We start from the raw sequence: 17,478 nt of genomic DNA, 5'->3' as shown, positions 1-17,478 counted from the left end.
AGTGCAGTCATGAGTTTAGAGACCCTGGAAGCCATATGAAGTCAAGAATAGGGCATCCAGTGTAGCTGTGCATCCTGTCACTGTGCTGTAAAACTATGTTGACCTCTATAGCTGTGAGCTAAAGGGGGAGGGGGGGATGTTTATCAGTGCCAGCCCTGGCCCCCATCCTGTCTGCCTCTCTGTGACCGACCTTGTCTTCCTTCTAGATTGTGAGACACGGGACTGCCAGCAAAGCTCCCCCCTCCGTCAAATCTCTCCATACACCCCGGGGACAGCTCAGGAAGCTAAAATCCTTCTATCGATCCAGAACCCTGAGTACAATTAACGCAACCTGGCATGAGGCGCTCCCGCCACAGCCCCTCCCGCCTATTTTGTCAGAGTACAGGAGGAGGGGGTAGGCTCATAGTCTGGGGCCACAACGCTTTTGCCATATAGAACCAGGACTGCTCTTAATTCAGTACAAATCCAGAATAGATCTTGCGTCATCAAGTGACAGGCTTTAATCGTACGTGACATTAATTACAGGTAGGATCGTTAATCTCTTCCCAGAGCCAAGTCTCTGGGTAGCTGACAGCTTTGGCTCCTCTGTCTGGTCGTTGCTAGACATTGTGGCAACTTTTGTCCTCCAGGAACCTGAGGAAACGGCTAATTGGGAAGCCATTCCCAGCTCCAGCCACCCAGCGTCTCTGAGAGATGAGGGCCTTGAAAAGCTGGCGGCAGGGTCTGACCTCAGGCTGTGCACAGAATAATTGAGATGAATTCCTTCCCAGCCACTGAAAGCATTCTGACCTCTCGTTGTCCCACCTTACCCATCACATACAACACAAATATCCTCCATCTACCAGGGGCCTTCTGGTCTCGTACTACAGATTTGCTCTCTCATTTTATTTTCTGTTTGGAGAGTTCTACCAACAAAGCATTGTGGGAGAGCAGAGTCTGTACCCTGCATGGTGTTGACAGGTCATTAAAGATGGATGTTAGGCTACAGAATATGTTCATCTTGCTGCTGCCTTGTTTTCTTCGTGGGATTTTAATGATTAATGTCTCTTTCCCTTTCTCTCCCCTTCTTCCCCCACCTCCGCTTTCCCTCACACAACCTCCTCGCCTTTTTTTTTTCACCTTGTCTTCCTATCCCCTCTACCCCCTCACTCATTTTTCTGTATCTGCTCATCTTCTACCCTGTCCTGTGTCAGGTGCCATGGGGGGACTCTTCCTGGATGGGGAGGACAGTGTGGTGCTGGAAGACCTCAGCAAATGGACAGTGGAGGATGTCTGCAGCTTTGTGGGCAGTCTGTCTGGCTGTGCAGAATACACACAGGTAATGGGGTCTGGCCATTGTGGAGTACCAGTACCCAAGTCTATGTTCTTCGTTATGCCACTAATTAAGCTTTCAGGAGGCAAGTCATTAACGTAACACTAATTTTATAGTTCCATCCCTGGCCAGGTTGTCAAGCAGGGACAAGTGACACGCTTATGTGGTCTCTCAAAGGGTGTCCACTTGCTGGGGTCCTTGCCCCTATAAGCAGCCTGGCAGGGGCCTGAACCCTACAGTAGTCCACCTAGACTGCACAAATCTAATTTGGGTGTACTTCACTTACTTTAAAGGTACTTCTATTCCACCATCACCTTCTGTATATTATTCCTTTCTTGCCCTTGCTGATTTCTGTATCTACTGTGCCATTTATTTCACATTAGAGGAAGTTTTATTTCTCATTAGAGCTTGGAGGATGTCCTCTATGTGTCACCTTTTACTGCCCCCTTGTTTCTGTATTCTGGTCTCCAGTCTGAGACAGGAGGTTGGAGTCTGCTGTTTTTTTTCCCTTTCCCTTTTCCCCTGTGCTAATCCCCTCATGACATGCTTCATTAAAACCACCTGCACTGTCACGCTCCCCCTCCCTGCAGCTGGGCCGGAGAGCAGTGGCGGCACAGGCTAGATGTCCGCGCCAGAGAGGAAGGAGAGGGGGGACCGGGACAGCAGGAGAGGTTACAGGGAGGGTGAATGAGACAGAGGACTATTCTGTGAGTGCAGAAGACGTGAAACAAATGAGATAAACAAGTGGGAAGTGCATAGTACTTGTGTTAATACGAATTCATATCCTAAAAACAAAGTGGAAATTATATGTACTGGACAGCAGTCTTACAGTATGATCTATACCAGGCACTCCATCGTAGACGGGTACCACTTGGCAAAAACTGCCCTGTTCCAGTCTTACCGGCATCAAAGTAATTGTCAGTAAAAGTTCAGTAACCCTCAGCAACCATAACGCAGCTGAGCATGGAGCTATTAATGGTGATAGCTGGCTGGATACTGCGCTATACAATTAGAGGTAGTGTAGAAGGGGACCGCACTCACACTTAAAGGGATATTGGCCCGGGTGCAATCCATGAAGAAGGTATGTAGATTATCAAGCATGTAGCAGGTGCACTCAGCGGGACTTTCAACAGGAGGCACTTCCAATGCAGTGTGTTTTATTGTCAACATTTTGGTGGGGTGCAGACCACTTTTCACAAGTGCTTTACAGTTGTGTATTGGATAGTGCAGTCTGCAAAGTGTTCACATTGGTTCTGTAGAGCTAGTTGGTCTTGCAGTTGCGGTAACATCCTGTTCTCTGTGCAGGTATTTCGGGAGCACTGTATAGATGGGGAAACTCTGCCACTACTGACTGAAGAGCACTTACTGAATAACATGGGCCTGAAGCTTGGGCCAGCACTAAAAATAAGAGCACAGGTATACCCTATGCACCTTGCTTCTATTTATGAAATGCAATTCTCATTTTTTTCCATCTGTAGCAATGCTTACCTATAATTATTGTACCCAACTTTTTACATTGGTGTTCTCCTGTTATTGTTGATGTAAGGCACTAAATCTTTGTCCCAGTCTGGACAACTGCTCTATGGGCTGTAAGGTTGGCGCAGTTTTGCCTCTTACAGGGCCACTGTGAGTTAGCAGAGCTCTCCAGTGATATTAGTTCCCCTCCATCTTTTCCTATGACCATAGCTTCTAATTGACAGCATAGCAGTACCTTACTGTTGTCATGCTTGTTTTGAAGTGTATTCCTCTTATAATTACCATGTTTTTATTCACAATGCCTCTGCAGCCGTTCCCATTCCTAGCCTTCAACTTTTGAAATAGGAAACAGAACAACCAGAGCACTGGTGAAAGTAATGTATCATTAGCTCTGCTGTTTGAGTGACAGGTACACTTTCAATGTGTACACTACATCACTTTAATGAAAATGATATATAGTATCAGGGGCGGACTGACCATTTGGAAACTCGGGCACTGCCCGAGGGCCCGGGGTCAGTAGGGGGCCCCATGAGATGCCCCTGTTACCTTTTTCATAGGTTTTTTTGAGTTTGGGCAAGGACACAGGGGCCCCATGATCCCCTATTGCCCAGGGGCCCCATGAGTTGTCAGTCCGCCCCTGTATAGTATACTATTGTGAATTGACCCTTATGAGTCACTGAACAAGTATATAGCATGTACATTTGGAATGTCTGACCTGCATAGGGTCAGTGACTGAATACTGAATCCACTGGATTAACATGACGGCAGGCAAGTAGCATTTTCAGGTGAAGAGGTCAGCAGTGGCAGTCATTATATTTCTTTAAGTATTTTTTCTTTATCTAGAAACAATAATGTGTCTCTACAAATGTTTTTTAGTCTTGTGTTTACAAAAATAAGCTGTCAGATCTTTCCTGGTATGTTAGACTGTCCCCTGCAAATGTACTGGGATTTGTGGGAATCACACAGATACATTGCAGACTGTATCACACTCCAACACAAGATAATAGGATTGTGCTATGGCCTGCAGGTCTTATAATAAAGAGGTAACTGCAGTTTATGGCTTTCCCTTCAGCCCTGGCTGTTTATGGCGGGTGTAATAAAAAGGTTCTTTGGCCAATTGTTCCCCATGGATCAATTCGTTAGAAATGTGCCGTGGTTTAGTAGGGCAGGGAGGGGTCTGAATTGCAGGTCGCTCTCCTAGGCCATATTATTAAATTCTGGGTAGTGATGGGGTGATTGGGGACACAATAAATGCATGCTGTGCCTGTCCCATAAACCCATTCTGAGGTGGAGCTGCTGCAGTTGAGGGAAATAACCTATAACTCCAGCAGATTGAACCTAAGCCAGATTTGGGGAGATTACCATCCATTATTATAGCAAGAAAAGGGGGGTTATAACTACAAATGCTGTGCAGAGATTTCTCTTGGTCTTCCACAAAGCCACGGTGTGTCCAAAAAAACAGAAGAGGGGGATTCAACAATCCGATGGGGGCTATAGAGCTCTGCACGGTTTAAAATAAATCTTTAAAGTTGTAGAGACCAGCTCAACAAATCCCAATTCTATATTGGAAGATTAGTACAATGAATGTAAACACTAATTTGCTGTGTGTGTGTCTTATGGCTGCCGAGGTGCAATTCAGAAAGCGTTCTATAAAGATGTTAAAGTATAATTCCAGCTTCATCCTACCATTAGGACTGTCCCCTCCTAACACCTCTGCTAACTACCCTATGTAAAAAGATGTATATACTTATACCTATTTTCAGGCTGCTCTGGTTGTGTCATCCCCCGTGTCAGCCAGCACTGCTACAGGAAAGGGGAGAGTGTGCCGAAAATGGCTGGTGATGCCAGGAACAGTGATGTCACCCATAGGCTTCAATGACCCATCTGTTTTTGGCACTCTCTCCTCTTCCCTGCAGCGGCGCTGGCTGACATGGGGGGGCAGAATCACATGACTGGACTGGAGCAGCCTGAAAATCGGTAATTATACACAGGTGAGGATGGGGGAGGGGGCAATTTTAAGAGTTAGATATGTTTTGCCTTAAATTCTACCTTCAGGAAACTAGGGGACTGTTTTTTACAGCGATCTCATACCGTGTTTTTTATTCATTTATTCCCCTGTAGATTTTACACATATTATATTGTTTTGTGATTTTTAGCATTTTATTTATATATCTGAGAAACATTACATTGTACGTATAGTCAAAACAATTTTTCTATGTCAGGTTTATCCCAGAGATGCAACAGGAGGCAAGTTGAAAACCCTCCAAAGTGAGGGGAATTACTTCTTGGTTGTCACAGGAACAGATGTCCCCATTGGAAGATTTCCCCTCACTTCTTGTTCTGGTCACAGCTATAACATTTTGGATTTCTCTTTACTTTCTGTCTTGGTCACAGGACAAAGAGAGGGTAAATCTCCCCAGCTGGGACGCATACAATAAAAAAGGAAAAAATAGACGGTAGAATCACTTTTGGCTGCAATTATAGCCAAGTCTTTAGTAAGGCTCTAGTAGCGTTGAAAAACCTGTATCCTTATCCTACATCTTTTGTCCATTGTCTTTGGCCACATATTCTAGTTTGGATGTTTTTGAACTGCAATTTTGACAGAAGTCTGGACACAGTTGTTCCATTGAGGAGCACTTTGGGGACATTGTCTTGCCAGGTGTCCTATGTCTCTGCAGACTGAAAAAGATTCTACGCTAGTATTACCCTCTATTTTGACTCCCTTCCTTTTGACCTCAATCATGTTTGGGTTCCCAGTTCCTAAGGTTGAAAAACATCTCCACAAAATGCCAATGCCAGCAGACTTTGCCATAGGGCTGGTGGTAAAGTGATGAGCCCTCCTGGGCTTTCTGTCATGCACTGCGATGTGTGCTAAAGGCAAAATGTTTAGTTTTGGTCGCAGCAGGAGATCCTTTTCCCATGTTTACTGTGTTGCCTACCTGCCTGTATAGGCATTATGCTATACAGTTCAACTTTGAAGAGGCTCCAATGTATGGTCTTCCCTTTCCATGCTGTGAATATTAGCAGAGGACATTGTCAGAAAAGCAGCCCATGGGTGCCCTTCTCTAGGCAGGTGTAATTGTGCCAATTTTTTTTCAATAGATTTAAAGGTGGTATAGAGAATTTTCAGCCTTTGGGATTTTTATACAGGACTGGAACTTCATTAAAATATTGCTCTCATTAGCACTTTGGTATTTAGGGTACTGTTGATTTGGATATGCTCTATGACAAACTTAGGGGTTCTCCGTTAACAGACACTTTTAATTAATATTTTTTTTTTGTTAATGGATCAGTGACACAAGTTTTGACAATACAAAAATATTAATGCAACACAGTGGAAACTCCTCTAGTGACAGTTTCTACAATATGGTAAATGTAAACAGTGGGAGAGAGTTCATAGGAGCAGTGTACACACACACACTACTATTCTGCACAGAAATTGTAGGCATACACCTGTATATTAAACAATGTACTCCTTGCCATCTTATTCTCTTTTTAGGTTGCCAAGAGACTTGGACGAGTCCTTTATATGGCCAGTTTTCCAGTGGCATTCCCTCTCCAGCACCCAAGCCTGCGAGCAGCAGACAGAGAACTGGGAAGCAGTGAGATTAGACCTCCCTCTACGGGTAGTGCTGGATCTCCCTTTCCCACTGCCCTCCTTCCTCCCAGCCGCATTTCACCGAAACATGAAAACGGCAGTACAGCATACTTAAACGAACCTGCTAAATCCCTTTCTTAACTGGGCCCTGTTGTATAGCTGGATACCTAAACTGCTGCGTTGCTGAAGCTGGAGCTTTGAACAGGAAGGGATACTTCGCTTCTGGACAGCTGCTGTCCCTTCAGCTGCTTGAGAGACTAAATTGACTAATAGGGTGTGAAAAAAAATATTATAAAGCAAAAGTATGGGGAACCTTTGTGGCACATCCTTGACGGGCAAGACAGATAAATATATGTATGTATATATTTTTATTTCCATTGTAAAGAGATCAAAGAGGAACTGGTGGAAGGACATAAATATTCCGGCAATACCTGGAAAATTCACAGGATGTTACAGGAGATCAGCATGAGGAAACGAGGGAGTGGAAACCAGACAGGCGCGCTTGTACAAAGCCATGCCCAGCATACAATGCAGGCCTCCTGCTGCCACAGGCCACTTTTAAACAGCCAAACATGTGAGATAGTAACAGAACCAGATGCTTAATGGGAGAAGTTGATGATTTTCATGTAATGTCCAGAAAGTGTTGGTGATCGCTGTATGTTGCCATCTCCCTTCTTTCCTATGCTGTCTATGCATCTCCAGCAACTCTCTACTGTACCAAAGAAATACCGTGCTACCTGGTGGCGGTATATTGCTGGAACTGGGTTCTCTTTTAGTCTGTTCTGCTTCAAGGAGCTCATTACACCATGTTTTCATCCCTTACGATTCTGACAAGCTAAACAAATTGTCCCACACACTGTCTGCCTTGGTTTTTCCTCATGTAGTTGATGGGGGCATAAGATCTAGAATTCTGCTTTGGACAATCTATAAAACAGCCCCCATGTAGGTTTCAGATGAAGCAACATGACAGACAACAAATGGAGCCTGAGCTGGTGCTGCTGAACTACTGCAAGTGGACAAAAAGCCTCTTTACATCCCCCCCAGAGACTTTATCATAGGTACTCAGTCATACAGACCGGTACGTTACTTCATTGTGAAAATTTTTTTTTTTTTTTTTAAGGGTTTCTGTTTTGAATACATGTTTTACATCATACCCTAAAGCTCCTTCATGGAATGTTTATTTCTGTTTTCCAAAAACAAATGAAAACTAGATCAGCGGTACAATTAGCATTTCTTTTTTTTTTTTTTTGTTACTGAAAAAGAAAATCCTGACCTTAACAGATCACCAGAGAGCTGCATAGCAGCAGATTGAAATAAAAAGAAAAATTATACAAGCAATGTGTGTGGTATCTGTGAAAATGTTAAGTTGTAGGAATGTGCGTTTGAAGGTGCTTGCTAGGGCTCCTTGAGCAATGGATCTCATAGGAACCAGTGGCATCAATGATCTTTGTACAGCAGGCAGACTTACCATTGGTCAACAGCCCAAGGGGGCTCTTTATCCAACTGTCTGCTAAAAGAAGGAGTCTTCTTCTGCCGCTGACCACCAAATAAGGGGGCAACTTTCCACTGATTATCACTGGAAGGGAACACTATAGATGTTCACAGTTTCTTAAATTCATGATTACTAAGTACAATTTTGTTTTGTCTATCATTTTTAACACTACCTGCTCCTCTGCCCTGGGTGTCAAATACCCCAAGGCAGGGCTTAAAATTTAAAGTCCTGAGCTACTAGCTAGGCCTTAAGAGTTACTCACACCCAACAAACACGCATACAAACACAGACACCTGTACACACACAGACATGTACATACACACATATACACAGAAACATGTACACACACGCACAGAGACACATGTACACACACAGGCACGTACAGACACGCATACACACAGATACATGTACATACACAAAAATACACATGTACATACATACACACGTACATGCACACACATACATGCAGACACATGTACAGATACACACATGTACACGCACACACACATGTACACACACAGTGCTCTCTCCTCTCCCCTGAAGCCACCACTGGCTGACAGAGGATCATGTGACCAGAGTGAGCTGAAATTAGGTAGGCACACACACACAAACCTATAAAAAGTTGCAGTACTTCGTTGTTCACTCACAGAGCCGGGTACTGCACTCTAGGGGGAGGCAGAGAGCACAGCACACACTCCTTCCTTTGCTTTCACTGCGCTCCGCTATTAAGCAGTCTGACGGCTCCCAGTGCCAATAACAGATCCAGCCTGAGCTCCGAGCCTGCTCAGCAAGATAGCCCTGGGGGACACACTCGCCCTCACCATTGGCGAGCAGGTGAGTGGAAATTTCAAGGCCTGCCCTAAGGTATATCACATTCACAATTCTTTAATCGCTATAGAAGAAATCATTTTCACTTTTCGATAAATCCTCTATTAAGGTATTACAAGAGCACAAGAGTATGAAAAATTTTGAGGCAGGCCTATGGCATGTAGATCCAGAACTGTACAAGGGTGACACCTTTGTGTCATTGTACAGAGGCTCCAGAGAATGGGAATGGTTACAGAAACTTCAAACCTTTAGAATTTATAGTATTTTTAGATCTATATGTAAAAGATCAGTTTGGTGTGAACTGTAGCAGTGGCTGCACTACGGGTTCATTACATACACCAGATCAGCATTCTGTTTTACAATACAACACAATGGATGTGCTTTGCTGCTCCTTCTTACAATCCTGACTTGCGCACAATGCTGCTCTCCCTAAGTTTCTGATATCCTCTCCTGATTGGTAATGCAATCATCGTGCCTCCTTCCTTAACAAAAAGATGGAAGAACTTGCATGTATAAATGTAAATATCACATCACAATTACCTTAAGGTAAACACTGTAATAACTCAAAGTGTGTGCTCCCTGACTCACCATACTTTCCCTTTGATAGCAAGTAAACAACACACATCACAGGCTTTGTTTGAATGTATCATGTCTCCTACACTGTAAATCCATTAACTTAACGAGTATTCTCAAAATGGGCAATTTTCTTATTAAAATATAAAAGGTAAGGAAGGCACTGCTAATGTCCCAAGTGCTAAATAAAGCTCAAGCCTTCATTACACAGCTATGCAATACAATCTGAGGTAAGGTTGTGTACATCATTGCAGTCCACCACTTGTGACAATCATAATACAAGAAGGGTCAGCGCCAGGACAGTCCGGTAGTGAAGAGGGTTAGAGAGCCGAAGCATTATTGTCAGCAAAGACATAAATGTACCCTAATTATTGCTGCATGGGTTAGAAGTTAGACAACCGGATTTGGTGTTTGCTCAGCTTAAAACTAAACGGTGAACAGCTCTCCTGACACTTTCATTGGAAAAACATTTAAAAGGCTGTATCACCATTAATGGCATAAATATATACATTACAGCTTTAAGGGTCATTTAAAATTCTGTCCATTTTGAACAATTATTATTACTTTTTAACCTGCTTCTGCCATGGGTTCCCCTCTCTATGCTGCCTAGATTGTAGGATGTCTGACCTTTGGACACACAGCCTCAACACTTCAAGACTGAACACTCATTTAAGAGAGCATGGTTTGTCTAACTGCGCATGCGCAACTGGCTCTCTATTCGCAGCAGCTGAGCTCAGTATCCCGAGAGTGCCGAGCATGACAGAGGGTATAATACCTGCAATGCTTTGCAGCCGCGGCTTGTGTACACCCCTGGCCGCTGCCTAGCCAGCAAAAGGAGCAGCAGCTGATCAGCGGTAAGAATGCAACTTAACCACTTGGTTCTCCCCCCCCTTAAGTCCTAAGTACTTACATTCAATGTAAAGCGTCCCTTGTGCTTCTGCCTGCCCACCTTATCTTAACAGAAGTGTAGTCACTTTAAACAACACTTTAAACAGGCTTTGGGTAAGCTTCCTCACTTCTTGAAGACTGAGTGACAGTCAGTTCTCATAAAGCTTGTTATGCACCTTATATTGGGAACTGCAATCAAAACTTGGGGCACAGAACGGAAGGGTGAAAATTGCTTTTAGGTTTATGGCACTGAACATTGGGAAGATTTCTACTTATTCCCAAAAAGAGTGGTCATCAAGACAGGAAGTGAGGAGAAACGTTTCCAGTGAGGACAAAGAAATGATTAAAGTATAACTAAAGGCAACCTTTTTCCAGTTTTGGATTGAGTGAGAAGTTAGAACACCTGTCAGATATCAATTGTTGTCTGTGACCCGATTAGGGAAATTCTCTCTCTATTTGTCCAGTTTACCATGATCATCGAAAGTAAAAGAAAATCACTAAATTTTGAGTTGACATCAGAACTAGAAGGGAAATCTTCCACTGGGCCCTCTAGTTCTGCTGACAACTAGCTATTCCCTCTCACTTTCTGTTGTGGCTATGCACCGGAAGTGAAGGTAAATCTCCCCAATGGGACACAGATGAGACAGACACAGGTTTTTACTGAAGCTCCAATTTAATAAACAAATAAAAGGGAGTTTGTTGTTGGTATACAAAAAACACGGCTATATAATTAAAAGGTGGGAATCAAGAAAACCTTCAGTGTACACAGAGGTGAATTTGTGAGCTGTGCACTGGGATATATACTAAAGGGGGGAGTTAATGAAGCAGAGTTTAGTTTGCCTAAGGGCTCATGTCGGTAGACATTCTGCATTTGCTATCTGAACAGAAATGCATATGCAGTGTTTGACCTGCTACAGTTCAAACGTGATTCAATAGGACATGCTGTGTCCAAAGAAATACAATGCAAAGCAGGGGAAACACAGACTCTAGAACACCATTGACTTTAATTGAGCAGAACACACGGCAGATTCAACACATCCAAAACACAAGGAAAAAAAAAAAAAAAAGCTGACAAGACAGAGCCATAACCAAGTTTGGGAAGGATCCCGACAACATTATCAAGATCCATTCAGCTGCCTGATGGACTGCTCAGGGAGCAGCTAAAGCCAGAGCCAGCCACGCCCACACCCACTCTGTCTACTGCCAAACCCACTCAGGGACAGCTTAAAACCAGTGACATCCACACCCAATCCCTTACCACCATGACAGTCCAATAAGCACTACAGAAGAAGGACAAGGAGCAGTGACTGATAGCCACTGCTCTCTGCTGAGAGCCAATGGATCAGTGGTCATGTGATCCACTCAGTTTTCAGTCTTAGCAGCACATGACAGCTGCACTAATGGGGTCACACAGGTGCTGCACAATGGATGTATGTATGTATAGTTGTGTTAGCAAGAATAGATGTGTGTTTAACCACTTGCCCTCCAGAAGATTTACCCCTCTTCCTGACCAGGCCATTTTTTTGTATTTGGCACTGCACTATTTCAGCTGGTAATTGCGCAGTCGTACAATGCTGCACCCAAACAAAATGTAAGTCCTTTTTTTCACACACATACAGTTTCTTTTGGTGGTATTCGATCACCTCTGTGGTTATTTTTTGCACTATAAACAAAAAAAGACCGAAAATTTTGAAAAAACACAATATATTTTTCACGGTTATAAAAATATCCAATAAACTCAAAGTTAGTCATAAATTTAGGCTAAAATGTGTTCTGTTACATGTCTTTGGTAAAAAAAAAAAAAAAATCACAATACATGTATATTAATTGGTTTGTGTGAAAGTTATAGCGACTATAAAACTATTGCAGGCCATAAACGAAAAATTGTTCGCCCCGTTGCCAATGCTGCCACCAATGTCTTTTTACTGATTTTCCAGCATGACCGATAAAAAGAAATTAGAAGATCCGCGAAAAACGGCCGACGGGCTGGCCCCACTGTGTGAATATCAGCCGATTTTTCGTATGGAGAAAAATTTGGCCAATAAACGACCCGTCTATGGCCTGCATATGGAATATATATTGGAATTTATGTAGCTTTCACTTTCCGACTGTCTATCACATTTCTTAAGGCGCTAAAATGTCAGGGCAGTACAACCCCCACCCCTCCCAAATTACCCCTTCTTGGAAAGTAGACACCCTAAGGATTTTGCAGAGAGGCATGTTGAGTCCATGGAACATTTTATTTTTTGCCAGAAATTTTTTGAATATGGCAATTTTTTTTTTTTACACAAAGTTGTCACTAATGATATATTGCTCATGCATGCCATGGGTATATGTGAAATAAACCCCCAAAACACATTCTGCTACTTCTCCCAAGTATGTGGATACCACATGTGAGAGACTTTTGGGCAGCCTAGCTACATACAAGCCCCCAAAATCCAGTGACCACCTCCAGGCTTCAAAGGGCATATTTCTTCATATCACTTCCCCACTACCTATCACAGTTTCAGAGGCTCTAAAATGCCAGGATAGTACAAATACCCCCCCCCCCCTCCCAAATGATCCCTTTTTTGGAAAGTAGACACCCCAAGGAATATGATAAGAGGTATGGTGAGTATTTTACAGATATCATTTTTGTCACAGGGTTTTGAAAAAGAAAAGAAAAAATACATTTTTTGTTTTCCAAAAACATGGCAACAAATGAACTCTGCAAAAACACTCACCATGCCTCTTAGCAAATACCTTGGAGTGTCTACTTTCCAAAAAGGGGTCATTTGGAGGAGGGGAAAGGGCTTCTACTATCCTGGCATTTCAGGGCCAACATTAGAAGCGAAGGCCACACATCACCCACTCTTGAAGACCAAGCCTTTTCTGACACTTTGTTCACATGAAAAAACTTTTTTTGCTAGAAAATTACTTTGAACCCCCAAACATTATATATATTTTTTTTAAAGCAGAGACCTTAGAGAATAAAACGGTGGGTGTTGAAATTTTTTACGTCACACAGTATTTGCACAACGATTTTTGAAACACAAATCTTTTGGGAAAAATACACTTTTTAGAATTTTAATGCACAAAAACACAATATATTGCTCAATTGTTTGATAAAATACGATGTTACGCTGAGTAAATGGATACCAAACATGACTTGCTTTAAAATTACGCATGCCCGTGGAATGGCAACAAAGTACATACATTTTTATTATCGACAGGCAATGCTTTAAAAGCCTTTACAGGTCACCATTTTATATTTACACAAGAGGTCTAGTGCTAGAATTACTGCCCTTGGTCTGACGTTAGCTGCAATTTCTCACATGCATGGTGCAACCTCTGTTTACATACTGACATGGGGTCAACACTTGCGCACGCAGGTGCTCGCAGTTATTTTGATTTTTTTTTCACTTTTAATGCTATCACTGGGAATGCAAATATCCCTTATAACTTCAATGGGCATTATTCTTTTTTGAGAAATCTCGGGTCTATCAGACTCTAGATATCTCCTCTGCCCTTATATTATCTAATCTCACCAAGTTCTGTGTGATCAGATGCTTTCCCAATTTACCCCCCAAATGGCGCGGTTTATATCCTGCGAAACTGAAGTGATGAAATGCTCATAGCTTCCGATTTCTTAAACTATAGAGATGATTGGAGCCATTCTGGTCTCTGACAAGAATGCATAGCGATCACATGATCACCGGGTCTTGTTCACCGGGATCTTCATTCCGCTGGACACAGCAGTCACGAGGGAGGAGCGCTGCATGCCCGCTCGGGCACGCAGCTCCCCCCTGCATTAGTACAGCCGAAGCGACGTACGGGTAAGTCGCTTTGCCTGTAGCTGCCGCCCTGCCGCAGTACATTGCAGGCAGGCGGGAAGCAGTTAAAAACGCGGGTAAAGCTTATAATAGCTTTTATTTCCTTACACACAAATGCATTGGGAACACTGCACAGTCAATTCCATATCAAAACATTAAGAAAAATGTTTCAAATTTGTTAATACTTTACAGAAAGTGAAGAAAAAGGAATGTTAGGCTGTTTAAAAAAATAGCAGGGTCTGTATTTTTCTTTACAAGCTCACAAATTTAGTGTATAAACTGAAAAATGCTTGAAGATTTCGCTTTTCTGTGAATCACTGGATATTTAGTTGTAAAACCATGGTTTCTGAGAACTGTTTCACATCTGTGTTGCATGGATTTGACCAACGTCTGACACCTGTGAACAGGTATTCCAGCCCAAGACAATTGCACTACAATCCATAATTCTTCTGCATTTCTTGGTTTCACCTCAGAAATAGCATGTTTGATGTCACCCCACAAGTTTTCTATTGGATTAAGATCTGGGGATTGGGCTGGCCACTCCATAACGTCAATCTTGTTGGTCTGGAACCAAGATGTTGCACGTTTACTGGTGTGTTTGGGGTCGTTGTCTTGTTGGAACACCCATTTCAAGGGCATTTCCTCTTCAGCATAAGGCAACATGACCTCTTCAAGTATTCTGATGTATTCAAACTGATCCATGATCCCTGGTATGCGATAAATAGGCCCAACACCGTAGTATGAGAAACATCCCCATATCATGATGTTTGCGCCACCATGCTTCACTGTCTTCACAGTGTACTGTGGTTTGAATTCAGTGTTTGGGGGTCGTCTGACAAACTGTGGCCCCTAGACCCAAAAATAAAACCAAACACTCTTGCTTTCATCAGTCCACAAAATGTTGCGCCATTTCTCTTTAGGCCAGTCAATATGTTCTTTGGCAAATTGAAACCTCTTCAGCACATATTTTTTCATCAATGGGACTTTGCGGGGGCTTCTTGCTGATAGCTTGGCTTCACATAGGCGTCTTCTAATTGTTAAAGCACTCACAGGGAACTTTAGATCTTTTTTGATCACCCTGGAGCTGATCATTGCCATTGCCATTTTGGCTATTCTTTAGTCCGTTCGATTGGTAGTTTTCTGTTTTCTGCCACGTCTTTCTGGTTTTGGTTGCCATTTGAAAGCATTTGAGATCATTTTAGCTGAGCAGCTGATCAGCTTCTGCACTTCTTTATATGTTTTCCCCTCTCCAATCAACTTTTTAATCAAGGTACGCTGTTATTCTGAACAATGTCTGGAACGACCCATTTTCCTCAGATTTTCAGAGAGAAATGCACTATACCCAGCATATACATTTGTTGCCTTAGTCCTTAAATAAGGGCAAAAATTGCCACCTGTTTTTTCAGACTGAATGACCTCACTAATTAAACTCCACACTGCTATTATTTTGAACGCGCACTTTTCAATTAATGATTCAATTACACAGAATCATCAGCATGCATGTCATAACTGTTGGGTCTGTTGGCTTTCTATTACTCTACTACTAGTCATTTTTTTTTGCTATGCAGAAATATAATTTATAACAAAAACAGTGACTGATCTGGTTTGTGATGTTGGACTGCTATTATTTTGAACACAACTGTAGGTTTGTTTTTTGCTAAACCAAATTTTCTCTTTTATGTCCTCAATTATGGCTTATTTTTGAGTATGGCTGCTGTTCTTTTTACTGTTATTGAATTCATGGTGGAGAATGAACCATAGTCTGACTCTGGGGTGTACAAAATATTTCTCTTCTTTCCTGCCCCGCATTGTAGATAAAACATCGGAAACCACATTGGTAGCACTGGCCAACACTTCTTTGCACCATATTTTTTTAAACAATATTTTGTGGTTACAATACAATGGTGATCATTAATCAGTATAAATGAGCAGGTGTGAATTATTTTAAAAAGATAAACCAGCCAAAGAACATATTTGAACCCTCCTAATTGTGAGCAGGTGGTAGGGATTTTTAGCAGTGTGGCATTCTCCTTTAACAATTCATTTGAGCCAGTAAAAAATGTGGTAAATTAAATAAATTCATGAGATGGACATGTGACCCTGGGTTAATAATTCTACCAGCAGAGATAATGAATGAATCAGATTTTATTCCGGCTGCATATTAGGAATTCTGGCCGTCATATAACAAGGCAAGCTGCTTTAACGTGTTTTATACTGCTTTCTATTACCGGTGAATTTATAATCCGGCAATGCTTCCAGCCTGACAACTAACCTTTTTAAATATATTTATGGTAAATCATACTTCCCAAGGACTATACATCGCCGGAAATAATCTAATTTCCCTCATGCTTTAAGAGCTAGCAATCACATCCCTTTGTCTCCGGTCGTCTGTCACACACATTACCCTCCAAGTTTAATAAAACAAAAACACTGAGTAATTCCAGTAGGAAAAAAAATAATAAGAACTCAATAGCAAGATCATTGCATATTCTGCAGACCAGAACCCAAGATAAGAACTGATATTCAAGTCCCAGCATACATTCAGGTAGGTGAAAACATGGAGTCATTCGTAGGCAAGCAAAATGCAGCTACATGAACACAATTGCAAACGCACAATACAAAAGTACCCCAACTGTAACCATCAACACAACTGAACACTACACCCAAAGATCCCATTCAAACCTATAGCACCGAGTTCAGATCCCTCTACTCTGCCTCACAAATGCATTGGCTTCCCCCGATTTGTCATGTGATCGGTTTACTTTTTTGTAAGCCAAAAAAAGCAATACAGTATTCTATTACAGCAAGAAGTATTAAAACAGTATAATGCATTCACTGACCTCACATGAAAGGGGCTGAAAAAACGGAACAAATTGCATCAAACTTTTTGCTGCCCCTGAGAAACCTACATTAAGACAGAATACTGAATATTTCTTTTTCAGCCATAGTTGTATAGAAACAAACCCTGAATAAATGACAGGTAGTTTAGTAAAGCAAAAAAAAAAAAAATCCATGTTAGTTTTTTAAATAAAATATGGTTTCCATGTTTTTTAATCTCAGTGCTGATGATCTCCATCCTTTTTCAGCTACTTTCTGTCCATATGAGCATGCCCCTGTACTGCCTGCACAGCATGGTGGACCCTTGCCTGCATAATGTGGGTCGACATGGCCATTTTTAGTCTCCTCCAGGGGGAATGTGTGACAGGGTGACAACGCAGGAGCACAATGAGACAACTGTCACCCTAGTCACCCTATAAAAGTGCCTGAAAAAGCCAAAAACGGACTCAAAATTTTTAACAGGAACGTACAAGAATATGGGAGCGACCATTAAAGACTTGTTTTGAAGGTGCCAGCTCCAGAGCCATCCATACTGCACACCAAGGCATGTATAACCAATAATGAAGCAATCACACTTCCTGTTCCCTCCTCACCTCCAGCCTCCTCATTGGATGGTGAAATCAGCATCATTGTTCCTACGCAGTGAGCTGACCCAGTAAGC

General features: G+C 42.3%; 1 protein-coding gene across 5 annotated transcripts in view; it reads left to right on the top strand.

The window, feature by feature from the left end:
• Positions 1–7,724, top strand: part of LOC149431477 (sterile alpha motif domain-containing protein 11-like) — a 234,234-nt gene extending 226,510 nt beyond the window's left edge. For 3 of the 5 annotated variants that reach the window (XM_089665561.1, XM_089665560.1, XM_089665564.1), the window contains exons 12-14: positions 1,194–1,318; positions 2,618–2,728; positions 6,288–7,724. In XM_089665561.1, the coding sequence (XP_089521687.1) occupies positions 1,194–1,318; positions 2,618–2,728; positions 6,288–6,527 (476 nt within the window). In that variant the 3' untranslated portion in view covers positions 6,528–7,724. The remainder of the gene's footprint in view (positions 1–1,193; positions 1,319–2,617; positions 2,729–6,287) is intronic. The other 2 variants (XM_089665562.1, XM_089665563.1) reach the window with 2 other exon arrangements.
• Positions 7,725–17,478: the final 9,754 nt, after the last annotated feature.

The sequence above is a fragment of the Staurois parvus genome, unplaced genomic scaffold (assembly GCF_062004578.1).
Source record: "Staurois parvus isolate SC_StPar_1 unplaced genomic scaffold, SC_StPar_1.0 ptg002241l, whole genome shotgun sequence".
In the NCBI taxonomy this organism is placed as follows: domain Eukaryota; kingdom Metazoa; phylum Chordata; class Amphibia; order Anura; family Ranidae; genus Staurois; species Staurois parvus.
This window is presented reverse-complemented; position numbering and strand designations above follow the sequence as displayed.